General features: G+C 47.6%; 1 protein-coding gene across 1 annotated transcript in view; it reads right to left on the bottom strand.

The window, feature by feature from the left end:
* CELSR3 (cadherin EGF LAG seven-pass G-type receptor 3) overlaps positions 1–14,738 on the bottom strand; it is a 187,732-nt gene that overhangs the window by 113,643 nt on the left and 59,351 nt on the right. Inside the window, 3 exon segments of the mRNA XM_084829828.1 lie at positions 3,054–3,142; positions 7,639–7,754; positions 8,419–8,641. Of these exon segments, the coding sequence (XP_084685954.1) occupies positions 3,054–3,142; positions 7,639–7,754; positions 8,419–8,641 (428 nt within the window).

The raw sequence follows: 14,738 nt of genomic DNA, 5'->3' as shown, positions 1-14,738 counted from the left end.
AGGATCTGCAGTTTTTAGTGGTAACTCAGTGTTATTTGTAATGTTTTTATTTAATTTCTGCATTATTAATTGTTCTTATTTCATTTATATCTTGCCTTTGATCTGTAGAACCCAGGCAGTCTCCCATCCAAGCTGATGCTGTCAAGGTGATGCATGCCATATGCCAGCAAATTTGGAAAACACAAGAAGGGCCACCAGATTAGAAAAAATCAACTTATATCCCTATACCAAAAAAGGGAAACACTAAAGAATATTCAAACTATCGAACAGCGGCACTTATTTCACATGCCAGTAAGGTAATGCTCAAGATCTTGCAAGGTAGACTCCAGCAATTCATGGAACAAGAATTGCCAGATGTACAAGCTGGGTTTAGAAAAGGCAGAGGAACTAGAGACCAAATTACCAATATCCACTGGATAATGGAGAAAGCCAGGGAGTTTCAGAAAAACATCTATTTCTGTTTTATTGACTATTCTAAAGCTCTTGACTGTGTGGATCATCACAAATTGTGGCAAGTTCTTGGTGGTATGGGGATACCAAGTCATCTTGTCTGCCTCCTGAGGAATCTGTATAACGACCAAGTAGCAACGGTAAGAACAGACCACGGAACTACAGACTGGTTTAAGACTGGGAAAGGAGTATGGAAGGGTTGTATACTCTCAGCCTACCTATTCAACCTGTACACAGAACACATCATGCGACGTGCTGGGCTTGATGAAGCCAAGGCTGGAGTTAAAATCGCTGGAAGAAACATTAACAATCTCCGATATGCAGATGATACCACTTTGATGGCTGAAAGTGAGGAGGAGCTGAGGAACTTTATGACAAAGGTGAAAGAAGAAAGTGCAAAAGTTGGGTTGCAGTTAAACCTACCCCCCCCCCCCAGATTATGGCAACCAGCTTGATTGATAACTGGCAAATAGAGGGAGAAAACGTGGAGGCAGTGACAGACTTTGTCTTTCTAGGCGCAAAGATTACTGCAGACGCTGACTGCAGCCAGGAAATCAGAAGACATTTACTTCTTGGGAGAACAGCAATGACAAATCTTGATAAAATGGTTAAGAGCAGAGACATCACACTGACAACAAAGGTCTGCGTAGTTAAAGCAATGGTATTCCCCATAGTAACCTATGGCTGTGAGAGCTGGACCATAAGGAAGGCTGAGCGAAGGAAGATAGATGCTTTTGAACTGTGGTGTTGGAGGAAAATTCTGAGAGTGCCTTGGACTGCAAGAAGATCAAACCAGTCCATACACCAGGAAATAAAGCCAGACTGCTCACTTGAGGGAATGATCTTAAAGGCAAAACTGAAGTACTTTGGCCACATCATGAGAAGAAAGGATACCCTGGAGAAGATGCTGATGCTAGGGAAAGTGGAAGGCCAAAGGAAGAGGGGCCGACCAAGGGCAAGATGGATGGATGATATTCTGGAGGTGACGGACTCGACCTTAGGCGAGCTGGGGGTGGCAACGGCTGGCAGGAAGCTGTGGCGTGGGCTGGTCCATGAAGTCACGAAGAGTCGGAAGCGACTGAGCGAATAAACAACAACAAGACCTGCTTAGCTTCAGCAAGGTTGCTGCATTATGTGCCTTCAGATCTATTGAACTGACCCATCCCCTGAATGCAGCAACCAGCAAAGTTGGGGGTAGGGTGGAGCTGGGACAGGACTGCACCCTTGCCCGTGCTCTTGAAAATGAGCTGCAGAGGAAGACAGCTAGTATTTGCCAATGGTTAGTTCCTACAAGCTAGGCTTCAGCAGCATGTGAACCGAGATCTACCGGAAGTACAAGCTGGGTTCCGAAGAGGCAGAGGAACTAGAGATCAAATCGCCAACATTCGCTGCATCATGGAGAAAGCAAGAGAATTCCAGAAAAATGTCTATTTCTGCTTCATTGACTACGCTAAAGCCTTTGATTGTGTGGATCACAACAAACTCTGGCAAATTCTTAAGGAGATGGAAGTACCAGACCACCTTATCTGTCTCCTGAGAAACCTGTACGAGGGTCAAGAAGCAACAGTAAGAACTGGACATGGAACAACCAATTGGTTCAAAATTGGGAAAGGAGTACGACAAGGTTGTATATTGTCGCCCTGCTTATTTAATTTATATGCAGAGTACATCATGAGAAATGCCGGGTTGGATGAATCACAGGTCGGAATTAAGATTGCTGGGAGAATTATCAACAACCTCAGATACGCAGACGATACCACCCTAATGGCAGAAAGTGAAGAGGATCTAAAGAGCCTCTTGTTGAGGGTGAAAGAGGAGAGTGCAAAACCTGGTTTGAAACTCAACATTAAAAAAACTAAAATCATGGCATCTGGCCCCATCACTTCCTGGCATATTGAAGGGGAAGAAATGGAAGCAGTGACAGATCTTATTTTCCTGGGCTCCAAGATCACTGCAGACGGTGACTGTAGCCCTGAAATTAAAAGACACTTGCTCCTGGGGAGGAAAGCTATGGCAAACCTAGACAGCATAGTAAGAAGCAGAGACATCACCTTGCCGACAAAGGTTCGTATAATCAAAGCTATGGTTTTCCTAGTACCAACGTATAGCTGTGAGAGCTGGACTGTAAGGAAGGCTGAGCACCGAAGAATTGATGCTTTCGAACTGTGGTGCTGGAGAAGACTTACGAGTCCCCTGGACTGCAAGGAGGTCAAATCAGTCCATCCTAAAGGAAATCAACCCTGAGTGCTCATTGGAAGGACAGATACTGAAGCTGAAGCTCAAATATTTTGGCCACCTAATGCGAAGAGAAAACTCCCTGGAAAAGACCCTGATGCTGGGAAAGATTGAAGGCAAAAGGAGAAGGGGACGGCAGAGGATGAGATGGCTAGATAGCATCACCGATGCAATGAATATGGACTTGAGCACACTCTGGGAGAGAGCAGAGGACAGGAAGGCCTGGCATGCTATGGTCCATGGGGTCACGAAGAGTCGGATACGACTGAACAACTGAACAACAACAACAACAACAACAACAAGATCCAAACACAACCAAGGTAACAGAATAACCACACTGACTGAAAGCAAAAGACATTGACACCTACCTTGTTGTAATAGTGAAGCTGCACAGTATGCCATTCCCCATCGCTCACACCTCCTGGCACATATGGAGTGACGACGGTGCTCGACTCACCTGCAAGGCAGAGGGACATCCTGCACCGTCAGGCAGTCAGACTCTGGGCCAAACGAGTCAACATGCTGAATGGGTGAATACGTCTAACATGCCCCCTTTTCTCTTGAAGAATAACAGCCATTTGGAGAATAACAACCAATCTTGCAATCATTTCAGCACCTGCTCCAAACTTTTCTGTTTGCCCAGACATTTTAAGCTACTCAGTCCCCTGATTGCATTTTTGTTGCCTTTTAGTGCTGTTTTATGATTACATTGTATTGATTTTCTTGCATTTCATGGTTGCATGACCATTTTGGTTATATTTCTTGTTCACCTCCCCGATATATATTTTTTAATTAAGGGAAGTGTATAAATATACAAATAAATAAATGGGGGCCAATCAGGATTGGGGACTATGATGATACACCAGGGGTGGGTGGGGTTAAACCTTTTTCACTGTGCTTTGGGCTATAGCACCCTTCCTGTGCACCATAGTCCTGATCCTGACTGGACCCTGACATTTGTTATTTGTGAAGAAAAAGAAAAGTGGACACGTGACATGCTTTATTTATTTATTTATTACATTTCTATACCGCCCAATAGCCGAAGCTCTCTGGGCTGTTCACAAAAATATCATCTAGTTGGGCCCTTTGACAAACCCAATGGAGTTTGTCTTTACTGCTCCTGTGTGGTAGGAACATCACTCTTCCCAACGTATCAAGATAAGAGAGCTTCACTTGAGAAGACAGAATTGCCCACACCTCATCACATATAGATATGTAGGTAGAAAGCACAGACGTGTAGGAGTCAGCATGATATTATATGTGCTATGTACACAAACAAACATGCAGAAAAAAACAGAGGTTGCTTTGATACATACTGTGGTACTCATTCAGTGTTTACAGCAATTCATTCTAAGAAATGGATGAGGCACTAAAATGTTATGAAAGAAGACATATACTTCATAGTCATGTATTGCTATTTATGTCACTCATTCCAAATACACTGGCTAGGGAGCCTAGCAAAGACGCCTGCCTTGATATTAATCTTTGCACAGCCTATCCAAACACAGCTCTCCACATTGAACAGCTTGTACAGAAAACAAAAACAAAAACATGGCAGCCATAGAACATTTGGCATGAGTAACAACCTTGGTAGGCTCTTTTGGAGATGATTAAATACATTTGAGGAAAGAGGTAATTGGTGTCTTTTATTATGACTTTTTTTTTTACACTATTTGTTATATGTTGATTACTTTTAATTCTGTTTTCTGCCTTTATTTAAACTTTTTTGTAAAGGCAAAGAAGACAATTACTCTCCCAAAGTATACTTCCCCCCCCATTCTTTGTGCATTTTTATTGTTTGTTATGTAGCTGGACTGTTCATTTTAAATATTATTTTTAAGTTGGTTATGTTAGCCACGTTATGGGGCCTCCTGAAAGATGATGCACATATATTTTAAATGCATAGATACATATACACATGTGTACATGCATTCATAAGCAAAGTTACAGAAGTCCACTTTTCACACACACGGCTTTAGCAAACAGTATCGATTGGACCCCTTCATGGATCACTGCTTTGTTGTGGCAAAGGGGCTTGCGTAACTCAGTGAAGCCATAAGCTATGCTGTGCAGGGCCACCCAAGATGGACAGATCATGGTGGAGAGTTCTGACAAAATGTGGTCCACTGGAGATTGGAGAAGGAAATGGCAACCCACTCCAGTATTCTTGCCAAGAAAACCCCATGGAACGTATCACAAGGAAATCAACCTTGGCTGCTCATTGGAAGGACAGATACTGAAGCTGAAGCTCAAATATTTTGGCCACCTAATGCGAAGAGAAAACTCACTGGAAAAGACGCTGATGCTGGGAAAGATTGATGGCTAGATAGCATCACCGATGCAATGCATATGAACTTGAGCACACTCCGGGAGAAAGCGGAGGCCAGGAAGGCCTGGCGTGCTATGGTCCATGGGGTCACGAAGAGTCAGACATGACTTAACGACTGAACAACAACAACAACAATCGATTGGAACTTTTTCTGCGGCTGAGCAAGCAAGAAAATCAATGGTTTGGGTTCCTATTTGGGCACTGCAGTTAACATGACTGGTTATCGGCTCAGATACATTTAGAACCCTGGAGGCAAAAGCTATTTCCTTCAGTACCATCACTATATTTGACATATTTTACATCTGAACATTGCCTTTGAAACTGAATCGCCCTTAAAAGGCTTTATGGCTTCATTCTGAGCCAGATGAATAAGGGATGTGGTTGGGGGTCTCGTTATGACATAAGATAGGATAGCTTGTAAACTACAGCTTAAAACACAACATGGTTCCCACTGATGTGGCTCAGTCATTCATCCTGACACTAAAAGCATTCTTAAATAGTCCTTTGAGATATAATCTAATTTGACTGTTTGTGACCTTTAGACCCAATATGATATGAAGATGCACATATACACAGACATGTGATCACAAACACTGCGGCGCATACAAATATGTTCCCTCATATCTCCTACTGTCTTATGTTTTCCAAGCCCATGCGCGCACATAACCTATGGTGAGAGGTATAAATGGGCCCTCGTAACTTCCCCAAGATATGGTCTTGGAGTCAATGACATTGCCCTATGCAAAACACAGCCCAGTACTTCTTGCATGCATCATCCTCTCCATTTTAAGAAACCCAGAAGCACAGAAGAAGCACAGAAACCCAGGCCCCAGGGCTCATCCTACCTGTAATCAATGTAGCAACAGACAGACACAGGACCAATTCACAAGGAGACACACAAACACACGTTCATGTACAGATGCAAGTCTTTCTTCAAGCTGGACTATGGCACACACTAGGAACCACGGGCTGAATCCTGTTCTGGTGTCTCACATGTCTCTGCATGGCTGCAGATAGGATGTTCTGGTCCTAGTGCACGATTTGTCTTCAGCCTCCCTCCCACCAAAGGATGCAATCACTGGCCATGTGAGTCCTGGGACCCATCAAAGTTCTGCCCTCCCCACCCCCACCAATAGCACCCTGTATCTGTAGTCTTGCATCTCTGACTCTGCTTTCTTCTCTGCCAGCATCCCAATAAAGCACCCCAAGAGGAAGAGAGAGAGAAAGAGAGAGATGCACATCCTTGGCTTCCTCCTGTCCCTTGCTACTGTGAAAATATGTTGTGGTATGGGAGATCCACAATTTTTGGCTGGCTTTGCTGGCCAAACGAAAATATTGTAGGCCCAAGATTCACCGCCAATGCCAGCTCCAGGTTTTGGAGGGCCCTTGGGCAAGACACCTCAATGGGCCCCTCTCCCTCAAGGAATCTACTTTCTCACCAGCATAGTCACCTGCTGCTTCTCCTCTTCTCACCATTGCTACCACCTGCTGGCTTGCTAGGCAGAGAGCCAGTGCACAAGTAGGCAACTACTGCTCCTCCTTCACACCAAGCAGGTTGAAAAGAGGAGTAAAGAGGAGGAGCAGGTTCAGGCAGCTCTTGTCTGTGGGCCCCTGCTGGGGTGTGGGCCTCCGCATGTGCCCAGCCACGATGGCCCTTGATGCCGGCCCTGCCCACTGCCTCCTTGTCTCCCGCGGCAAGCCCCGTCCTCAGCAAGGGAAGCATACCAGCTTGGGCACGTGCTTGCTTGAAGCATACTTGAAGGCACCCTGAGCACCTTTGCACAGCAGCACCCAAGCCCTTCCCCCAGTCGTTCATGAGGGAAGGGCTGGAAGGGAGTGTACCAGGTTGGGTGCCACAGCTGGAAGTCGCTCCAGCAGCAGTGCCCAAACCCAACCCACCCGCAAGCATTTCCCAAGGGAATTTCCAGTGTGTAGAGCAGCCAGCCAGATGTCACTGCTCAAAGGTGTCCTGAGCACCTTTCAGCAGTGGCATCCACAGCTTCCCCACCTGCCTTATCTGCTCTGGAGCTGTAAAAGCCAGCAGGGTGTTTTGTCGCTGCTCTTGTTGCCTGTTTGGCCCTGCATGGCATCGTGCATGGCATCCAGGCATCGTGGCCATGCAGCGACCAGATGACCTAGCCGTCCTCCCAACTTTGGAGTTGGGAAGGTGGTGGGGATCACTTCACACCTGCTTGGATCATCTCCCCCCACCTCCGTAGATGCAATGTGGAGAGGAATGCTGGCTTTGCTTCCACAGTCACCAAAGGCGTGTGTGGCGAGCATTATTGTTGAAGCCTATCTGGCACACAATAAAATACTGGGTCCCTCATGCTTGCCACACTACCAGTACCCACACTAGGGTTGTAAATGTGGGCATCGTTTGTGATAACATGGCAGTTGGCACGGGACGTCCATGGACCCCAAGAGCAACCACTCTCTACACCAGAACACTGCTCGGAGAATTCATCAGTTGCTATTCAGTTTGAAATAGGCCCATATTCTATAGGTGACTTAAAATAATGGGTGATCTGGTGTAACAACACATGCAGCCCGCTCCTCCCTGCATTACAGGCAGACCCTTTTGGGGACTTTTAGTGGGGATACTGTTCACCTGCCACACCCACCTGTGGAGTACTTCAGCTGGACCTGCCCATCTACGATCTCTACAGCCAGGAAGTCATGCTTCTCGTTGAGACGCCCATTGTAGATTAGGAGGCCACTGCGTTCTAAGGTGGCGAATCTAACACAAGCAACAGAGTGATGAAGCAGAGAAAGAACCAGCATTTCTACACACGCTTGATCAGATGAGGCATATGATACAACCACATCTTAGCATGGCTAAAGGGATGGGGATGAATGAAAAATCCTCAGAGGCAATGCTTCCTGGCAATTCACTTATCTGCTGCAATCTGCTGCAAGGAAGTATGGCAGCTGTAGAAAGATTTAGCTTCAGATCCAGCCATCAGTAGAAAGTAGGGTCCCCTCCCTTTCAGGGCTCTAACAGCTTCAGTGCCAGGCCAACATTCAACAAGTGGAGCCTTCCACTGCAGGCTAACATTCAATAGGTAAACCCATCGCTGCACCCCATGTCCAGGAAAACAGCATGTGTTGGATTTCTATTGGCCATGCATTGAGGAGAACTTCTTCAAGGAAAATCCTAATCATCTACTGTTGCTTCCAGCTAGATTAAAAAGTCACACCCAGGGAGGAGATATTTGGACAGGACTCCTATCTCAGCCAGCCTAACCTAGTATGAAAAAGCAACCTGGAAAAGTGGGGCAAAGGCATTTTGGAGTGCAGAGGACCATCCACACCAGAAAGGCGGAAGGCCACGTCATCGATGGCAGCTGGGAGATGGCAGCTCTGTTGGCAGTGGCTACAAGCCTGCTGCTCCAAGAACTTACGAGAGGGAGAGGGTCAGGTGGAACCTCTGGCGCAGTCCTCGGAACATGACGAATGATTTGGGCGGGAAGGAGCGTGTGGAGACTTCGCAGTACGGCTTTTCAAAGCCCCCGGGCGGACACTGGCACTGGAAGCCGCCATCTGCAGAGTTGGTGCAGGTGCCTCCATTCCTACACACCCCGGGGATGCAGTGTCCTGCCTGGCTATCCACCTCACAGTTATCACCTGTTGGGAAAGAACAGGGGGAAAGTGGGGGGTCAGAGGGGGCACTGGGAGTAGAGGAGGCAAAGCGTGGAGGAAATACCAGACAGGGCTTCCTAGCATTTACGAAAATATTGGCGTGACAGCGAACATCACATGTCTGTAGACTCTCGGCCGTATTTGTGGTGCTGCAGGCTGCAAAATCCTCCAGTTCGATGGTCCTCTTGCTCCTGATTATACCCTGCAGAAGTCTGCCCCAACCTGGTGCTCTCCAGATGTTTCATACTACAGGTCCCATGTGCCCCAACCAGCACAACCAATTATTATGGATGATGGGAGCTGTAGGCCAAAACATCTGGAGGGAGCCAGGTTGGAGAAGGCTGCCCAACAGCGAGCGTCCTGCACCATCCTAAAGATGCTCTGGGGTAGGAAGCCACGCTCTCCAAATCAAAAACACTGTCCGCTTCAGCACAAATATGCACCAGGGAGAACCAACCTGACTTCCCCAGCACATATTCCACCTTTGTCTCAAGGTGCTGGGTTTTATCATCCTGAAAGCGATCAGCCCCTCAGCACCACTGAGGAGATGCTCTTGCTGAGCTCTGAAGAAAGAGCTCTCGTGAACCAATTTGGAAAGATCCATTGGGTCAATTCCTCAGGCAAAGATTTGCTCATGTCACTGGCCTCAGAGCTCAATCCATCACCCAAAGCTGCCTCCCTAAGGAAGAGGAATTGTGCCAGGAGCTGCTTCCCGAAGGGCCTCCAATGTCCGCAGATTCCTGACCAGCACAGGATGGTCTCACATCAGTTGCTAACCTTCACAGGAAAGAAGCCATTCACCTCCTGAGCATCCCAGGCTCTGTAAAGCAAAGGTGTTCAGCCTCAGCCCATGGGCCAAATCTGATCTTCCTGGGGGCCCAATCCGGGTCTCTGGGGTTCCCCACATGGCCATGCCCCTTCCCTGGCCCCACCCCCTTTTCCCCAACTGCCGGTCCACTTGGTGGTTTCCTGGCTTTTGCATGTTTTCCCCCCACATTCTAAAAGGCTGAAATGCCTCTCCTGGGGCTTTGTTACTGGCAGAGAGAGCTTTAAGGTGAAATAGGCTGGTATCTTTGGCATTTTGCTCCCACCCCTTTCACCACTGGCCCTACCCATGACTGGAACGTGGCCCCCGAGAGATTCTGTGAAATGGATTTCGACCCTCCAGAGGAAAGAGGTTCCCCACCCCTGCTATGGAACATCTCTCTGCCCCATCAGCCAGGACAGCTAGACTGGTGGGGATGAGGGAGAGGGCCTTTTCTGTGGTGGCCCCCACTCTGTGGAACTCCCTCCCTAGGGAACTCCGTCATGCCCCCTCTTTAATGAGCTTCCGTCATGCATTAAAAACGTGGTTGTTCAGGCAGGCATTTGGGGTGGGTTAGGGTATTTTAGAAAATGTTTTTATTGTAGAATGTTATTGTTTTAAACTGTTTTATTGTATGTTGTACAACGCCCAAAGTGGCTGGGTGACCAGCCAGATGGGCGATTAATAAATTTAATAATAAATAAAATAAAAATGCACTCCAACCTAGCTGGCCACATTAAAAGCAGCCCCTGGCATTCAACGGAGGAGGCCTTTTCAAGAGAGCTGTGTGCACATGGCCTTTCGAAATTTCTCCAGGCAGAGGAGAAACGCTCAACCGTTTATCACAGGTAGGGCTAGCTGCTGGCAGGGGTTGTCACACAGCTTCTGTCTTTTATCGTAAGGGCTTGGGGTGTTTTTGCGCTGCCGCTGCAAATGGCAACAGCACCAACTGTGTTGGCAGGCGGGCCCCCGCTTTGCATCCTCCACGAGGCAGGTGTGAGGGGGGCAGTGCTGTAACCGGCTCCAGGGAAGAGGTGGAGCTAGTGGTGCACCAAAATCTGTCCTCCAATTTCCTGAAAGTATGCTTCCCTCATTATAGAGGCTTCTGTTTTTCTGCCTCATTCTCAGGGCGTTTTATAGCTCATTTTGGATTTATTTGGGGGGTGTTTTTGAGCTGAATCATGGTAAGGTGGTTGAGGGTGCTGTGTGGGCGTTTTCTTTCTGTTGCACATCTCTGCCTTGCTCTGCAGCCTCCCAGACCGCTTGCACTTCCTGATCAGTAAAAGCCCTTTGTGAGGGGTAAATGCATGATCCTCCACCCCCACCCCCTGAGGGAGGCTTTACCTGAAGTGCGGGAAGCCAAGGAGGCTACAGGCTGCCAGAGAAATGATTGTACAATGAAAGACAGGACACTCGTGCACCACACACACCCCTCAGCCACCTCATAAGTAAGGTGAGCACAAGAGCCCCAAGCCCAGCCCATGAGAATTTCTCCAAAAAATTTTCTCCTTTGAATCTCTTTTTGAAAGCATTTTATTTTCTAACAGATTGAATGAGGTCAGAAAAAAAGCAGGAGAAAGTTTTGACACAGCACTACACACAACACTGTTAAAATCATAATTCTAAAAATCAGTTTTTCCCCCTCATGACAGAGGCTTCCATCGTTCTACCTCATTCACAGGGTGTTTTATAATTTATTTTTGTGGTGTTTTTGAGTTGAATCACTGTGAGGGGGCCAAGGGTGCTGTGTGTGTGTGTGTTTTCTTTCTATTACACATCTCTCTATTGCTCACTCCTTGGGCGCACTCCTTGGCCAAGGTAAGCACAAGAAACCAAAATCCCAAACATGAGCATTTCTCCAAAATTTTCTTCAGTACTGAATTTCTTTTCAAAAGTAATGTCTTTTCTAACAAACTGAATGAGAATGGCTGAAAAAGACGTGGGAGAAATGTTCGGCACAGCACTACTTTTCGAGTAACAGTTTACGCTCACACTCTTGTGATAACACTTGTGATGGGCCTACATCCCTACACAGGTTTGTCAAATTACCTCAGAGTTTGCCTACCCACTCCACCCCCATATCAGAAGAAGGGAGGGAAAACCCTTTCACCTTCCTCTGTTGTGCCTTTCTTGAAGGGAAGGAAGATTATCTGTCTAAAAAATGAGCAGTGGAAGTATCATCATGTAGTGTAATAGGACGATCTCACTGTAATGCTACAGAGGAGAGGGTGGGGGAGAAAGAAACCTATACCTAATGATGACTTAACTGAAAAGGATCTCCAGGCCTGCGAGATTGTACAAAAGCCCCCCGTTGTATCGTTACAGCTATATTTGCCTCCCCATTTGTTTGTCAGACATTTGGCCCTAGAGGTCCCCAGTGGAAAGAGGGTGGAGGGAAGGCAAAAGGAAGGAGAGAAAAGAGTAGAGAGCAGAGAGAAGGAGAAGGGAATAAAGTAGAGGTGCAGAACCTCAAATCCAGGGGCCAAATTTGGCCCACTGTTGGTCCCAAATATGGCCCACAGTGGGTTCCTCAGAAGACCCTTACCCTGAACCTGAAGACCCTTTTCCTCTGACAATGATTGTTCAGTGGTTTCCTGGCTTTTGTGCAGTTTTTTCCCCATTCTAAAAGGCTGAAATGCCTCTCCTAAGGCTTCGTTACTGCTGTAAGCTAAAAAAGGCTGGTGTTTTTGGCCCCGCCCCTTTTGCCTTTGCCCCCACTCACTCCTGGAATGCGGCTTCCAAGAGCTTCTCCAAAATGGAGTTCGAGCTGAAAGGCTCTCTGCACCCCTGGAATAAAGAGACAACTTGTCTTGCCTACTGGACCCTCCTTACCAGGAACAAAACCTCTCTCTATCTGCTTCCCCCTCACAAAGCACCTTAAACTCAATCCAGGACACACTCTCAGGATTATCAGTGTAGGGTAAGTCACTGGCCTTGCCCATCCATCCATCCACCCATCCATCCATCCGCCCATCCATCCATCGACCTACTCTCTTGAGAATTCTGCAGGCCTCATTTCCAGGCACACGTGTGCAAACCACTTAAGATATAGCCCAGCATTGTCCTTGGCATTTCATACATCAAAGGGTTTGTTTCTTAATCCAAGTATCTCCAGAGCCCTCGCCTGGGGATTCACCATTAGCTGACTAGTGCCTGAAACATTCAGGCCATCAATCCAGAAGGAAATGTTCCGCAGAGAGCATTTTGTAAGAGCTACTTTGGCAATGCATTGGCCATTTCAGGAGAAGGTGCTGGGCTTGCCGCCGCAACCAGGCTTGCTGACTACTAAGCATGTGGGGGGGGGGCAGAAGGCTAAAATTGTCTAGGTAGCAGTGGTGCCACCAGGGCAGGACTTTGGGGCAGGTGTCTCGGGCCCTAGTCAAGCCAAAGGGAGGTCTCCCAAATGCAGCAGAGCTGACTTATGACATTGTGAGGTAAGTGAAGTAATACACATGACCAACTAAAGGGTCTCTCCCCCCATGAGACCGTTAAGTCCAGAGCAGTGGTGGCTGGTGACTCTAGTTCCGGAGGGGCTGTGATTCCATTCAGGACTTTATTTACCACCGGCCAAAACTCTAACGGTGCTATCCAAGATGCTGAACCCACTTTAGGGATAAGGTTCAGCACCCTGGATAGTACCTTCCAAGACTTTAGAGTTTTGGCTGGTGCTAACTAAAACCCTGCGTGGAATCACAGCCCCCCTGGAACTGGAGTCACCTGCTGCCACTAGTCCAGAGTCTGAAATGCCACGAGTGCTCCATTGCTAAGCAGCAGCCCTGAGAAGTCCTGGCATTTCGTTCAAAGGCTGTGCCATGTGGCACCATCAGGTGTTTCTTTAGCAGTGGTGAACCTCTCTCCCCATTAGAGGTACCAAAGGAAGCCATTGTCAGGCTGTGGCTGTTTCAGTGCAATTGGAATCTGTGGACTGGCCCAAAATATGGCTTCAGGCAGCACCTCGTTCTGTCTCTATTGCCATTTTCCCAAAAAGCCACTTGGTGTCACTAGCGACCATTCAGTGCCTTTGGAACTTGAAGCCAAGCTATCCGAATTCACTGGCACCATCCTGACCAGCTGAACTCTTCTCCCTTGTCACCAATACAGATGTCAGGTTGGCTGCTACAGATTTCTCCTCGACTGAGCAGGAATGCACTGCAGGGATTCGCTTTCCCAGTGACTCCAGCTCTGTGACACGGCAGAGCATTAATTCCTTCAAACCATTTGTTGCAGAGGCTCATACTCTATGCATCCTAGTAAGTCTTTCAGAGACTTCTCTGGGTTGCTAAAGCACTCAGCCTCGTCCTCTTTAATCAAACAAATATTAGGCCAGCTTTCTCCAGCCTGACATTTTCCAGATGCTGGCTGGGGATGATAGGAGTTGTAGTCCAACAGTCTGAAGGGCGCCAGGTTGGGACATAGTAAAGGCACAAGAGCCAAACACAGACCTGGATCCAAGAGGGAAAGAGAAGTAGAAGAAGCACTTCCTGTCTGCCAGATTATGACCAGGAAAGACCATCCATCAGATTTTTGTTGTTTATTCGTTCAGTCGCTTCCGACTCTTCATGACTTCATGGACCAGCCCACGCCACAGCTTCCTGTCGGCCGTCGCCACCCCCAGCTCCCCAAGGTTGAGTCCATCACCTCCAGAATATCATCCATCCATCTTGCTCTTGGTCGGCCCCTCTTCCTTTGGCCTTCCACTTTCCCTAGCATCAGCATCTTCTCCAGGGTATCCTGTCTTCTCATGATGTGGCCAAAGTACTTCAGTTTTGCCTTTAAGATCATTCCCTCAAGTGAGCAGTCTGGCTTGATTTCCTGGACTATGGACTGGTTTGAACTTCTTGCAGTCCAAGGCACTCTCAGAATTTTCCTCCAGCACCACAGTTCAAAAGCATCTATCTTCCTTCGCTCAGCCTTCCTTATGGTCCAGCTCTCGCAGCCATAGGTTACTACGGGGAATACCATTGCTTTCACTGTGCGGACCTTTGTTGTTTCCCAGCAGAACCACTGGGATTTCTGCCGTGTTGGTGGCAACTTCTGGCAGGAGAAGGGTTAGTCCCTGAAGGGGAATGCAAAACGCTAACCCGCACAAGCTCATACCCCACTTGTGGTTTCCTGGTCAACAGCTGGTTGGCCACTGTGTGAACAGAATGCTGGGCTAGATGGAACCTTGGTCTGATCCAGCAGGGCTCTTATGTCCTTATGTTTTTAACCCCAAGATCTTGCCCAACCCCTACGCATTATGTTAAATACACAGCGTGCAGCTGACCCTCTCTTTCT

Source organism: Heloderma suspectum, chromosome 2 (assembly GCF_057233095.1).
Source record: "Heloderma suspectum isolate Gila_16-S chromosome 2, 16-S_ref, whole genome shotgun sequence".
Taxonomy (NCBI): Eukaryota; Metazoa; Chordata; class Lepidosauria; order Squamata; family Helodermatidae; genus Heloderma; species Heloderma suspectum.
Note: the sequence above shows the minus strand (reverse complement) of the source record. Positions and strands in the feature narration are given on the sequence as shown.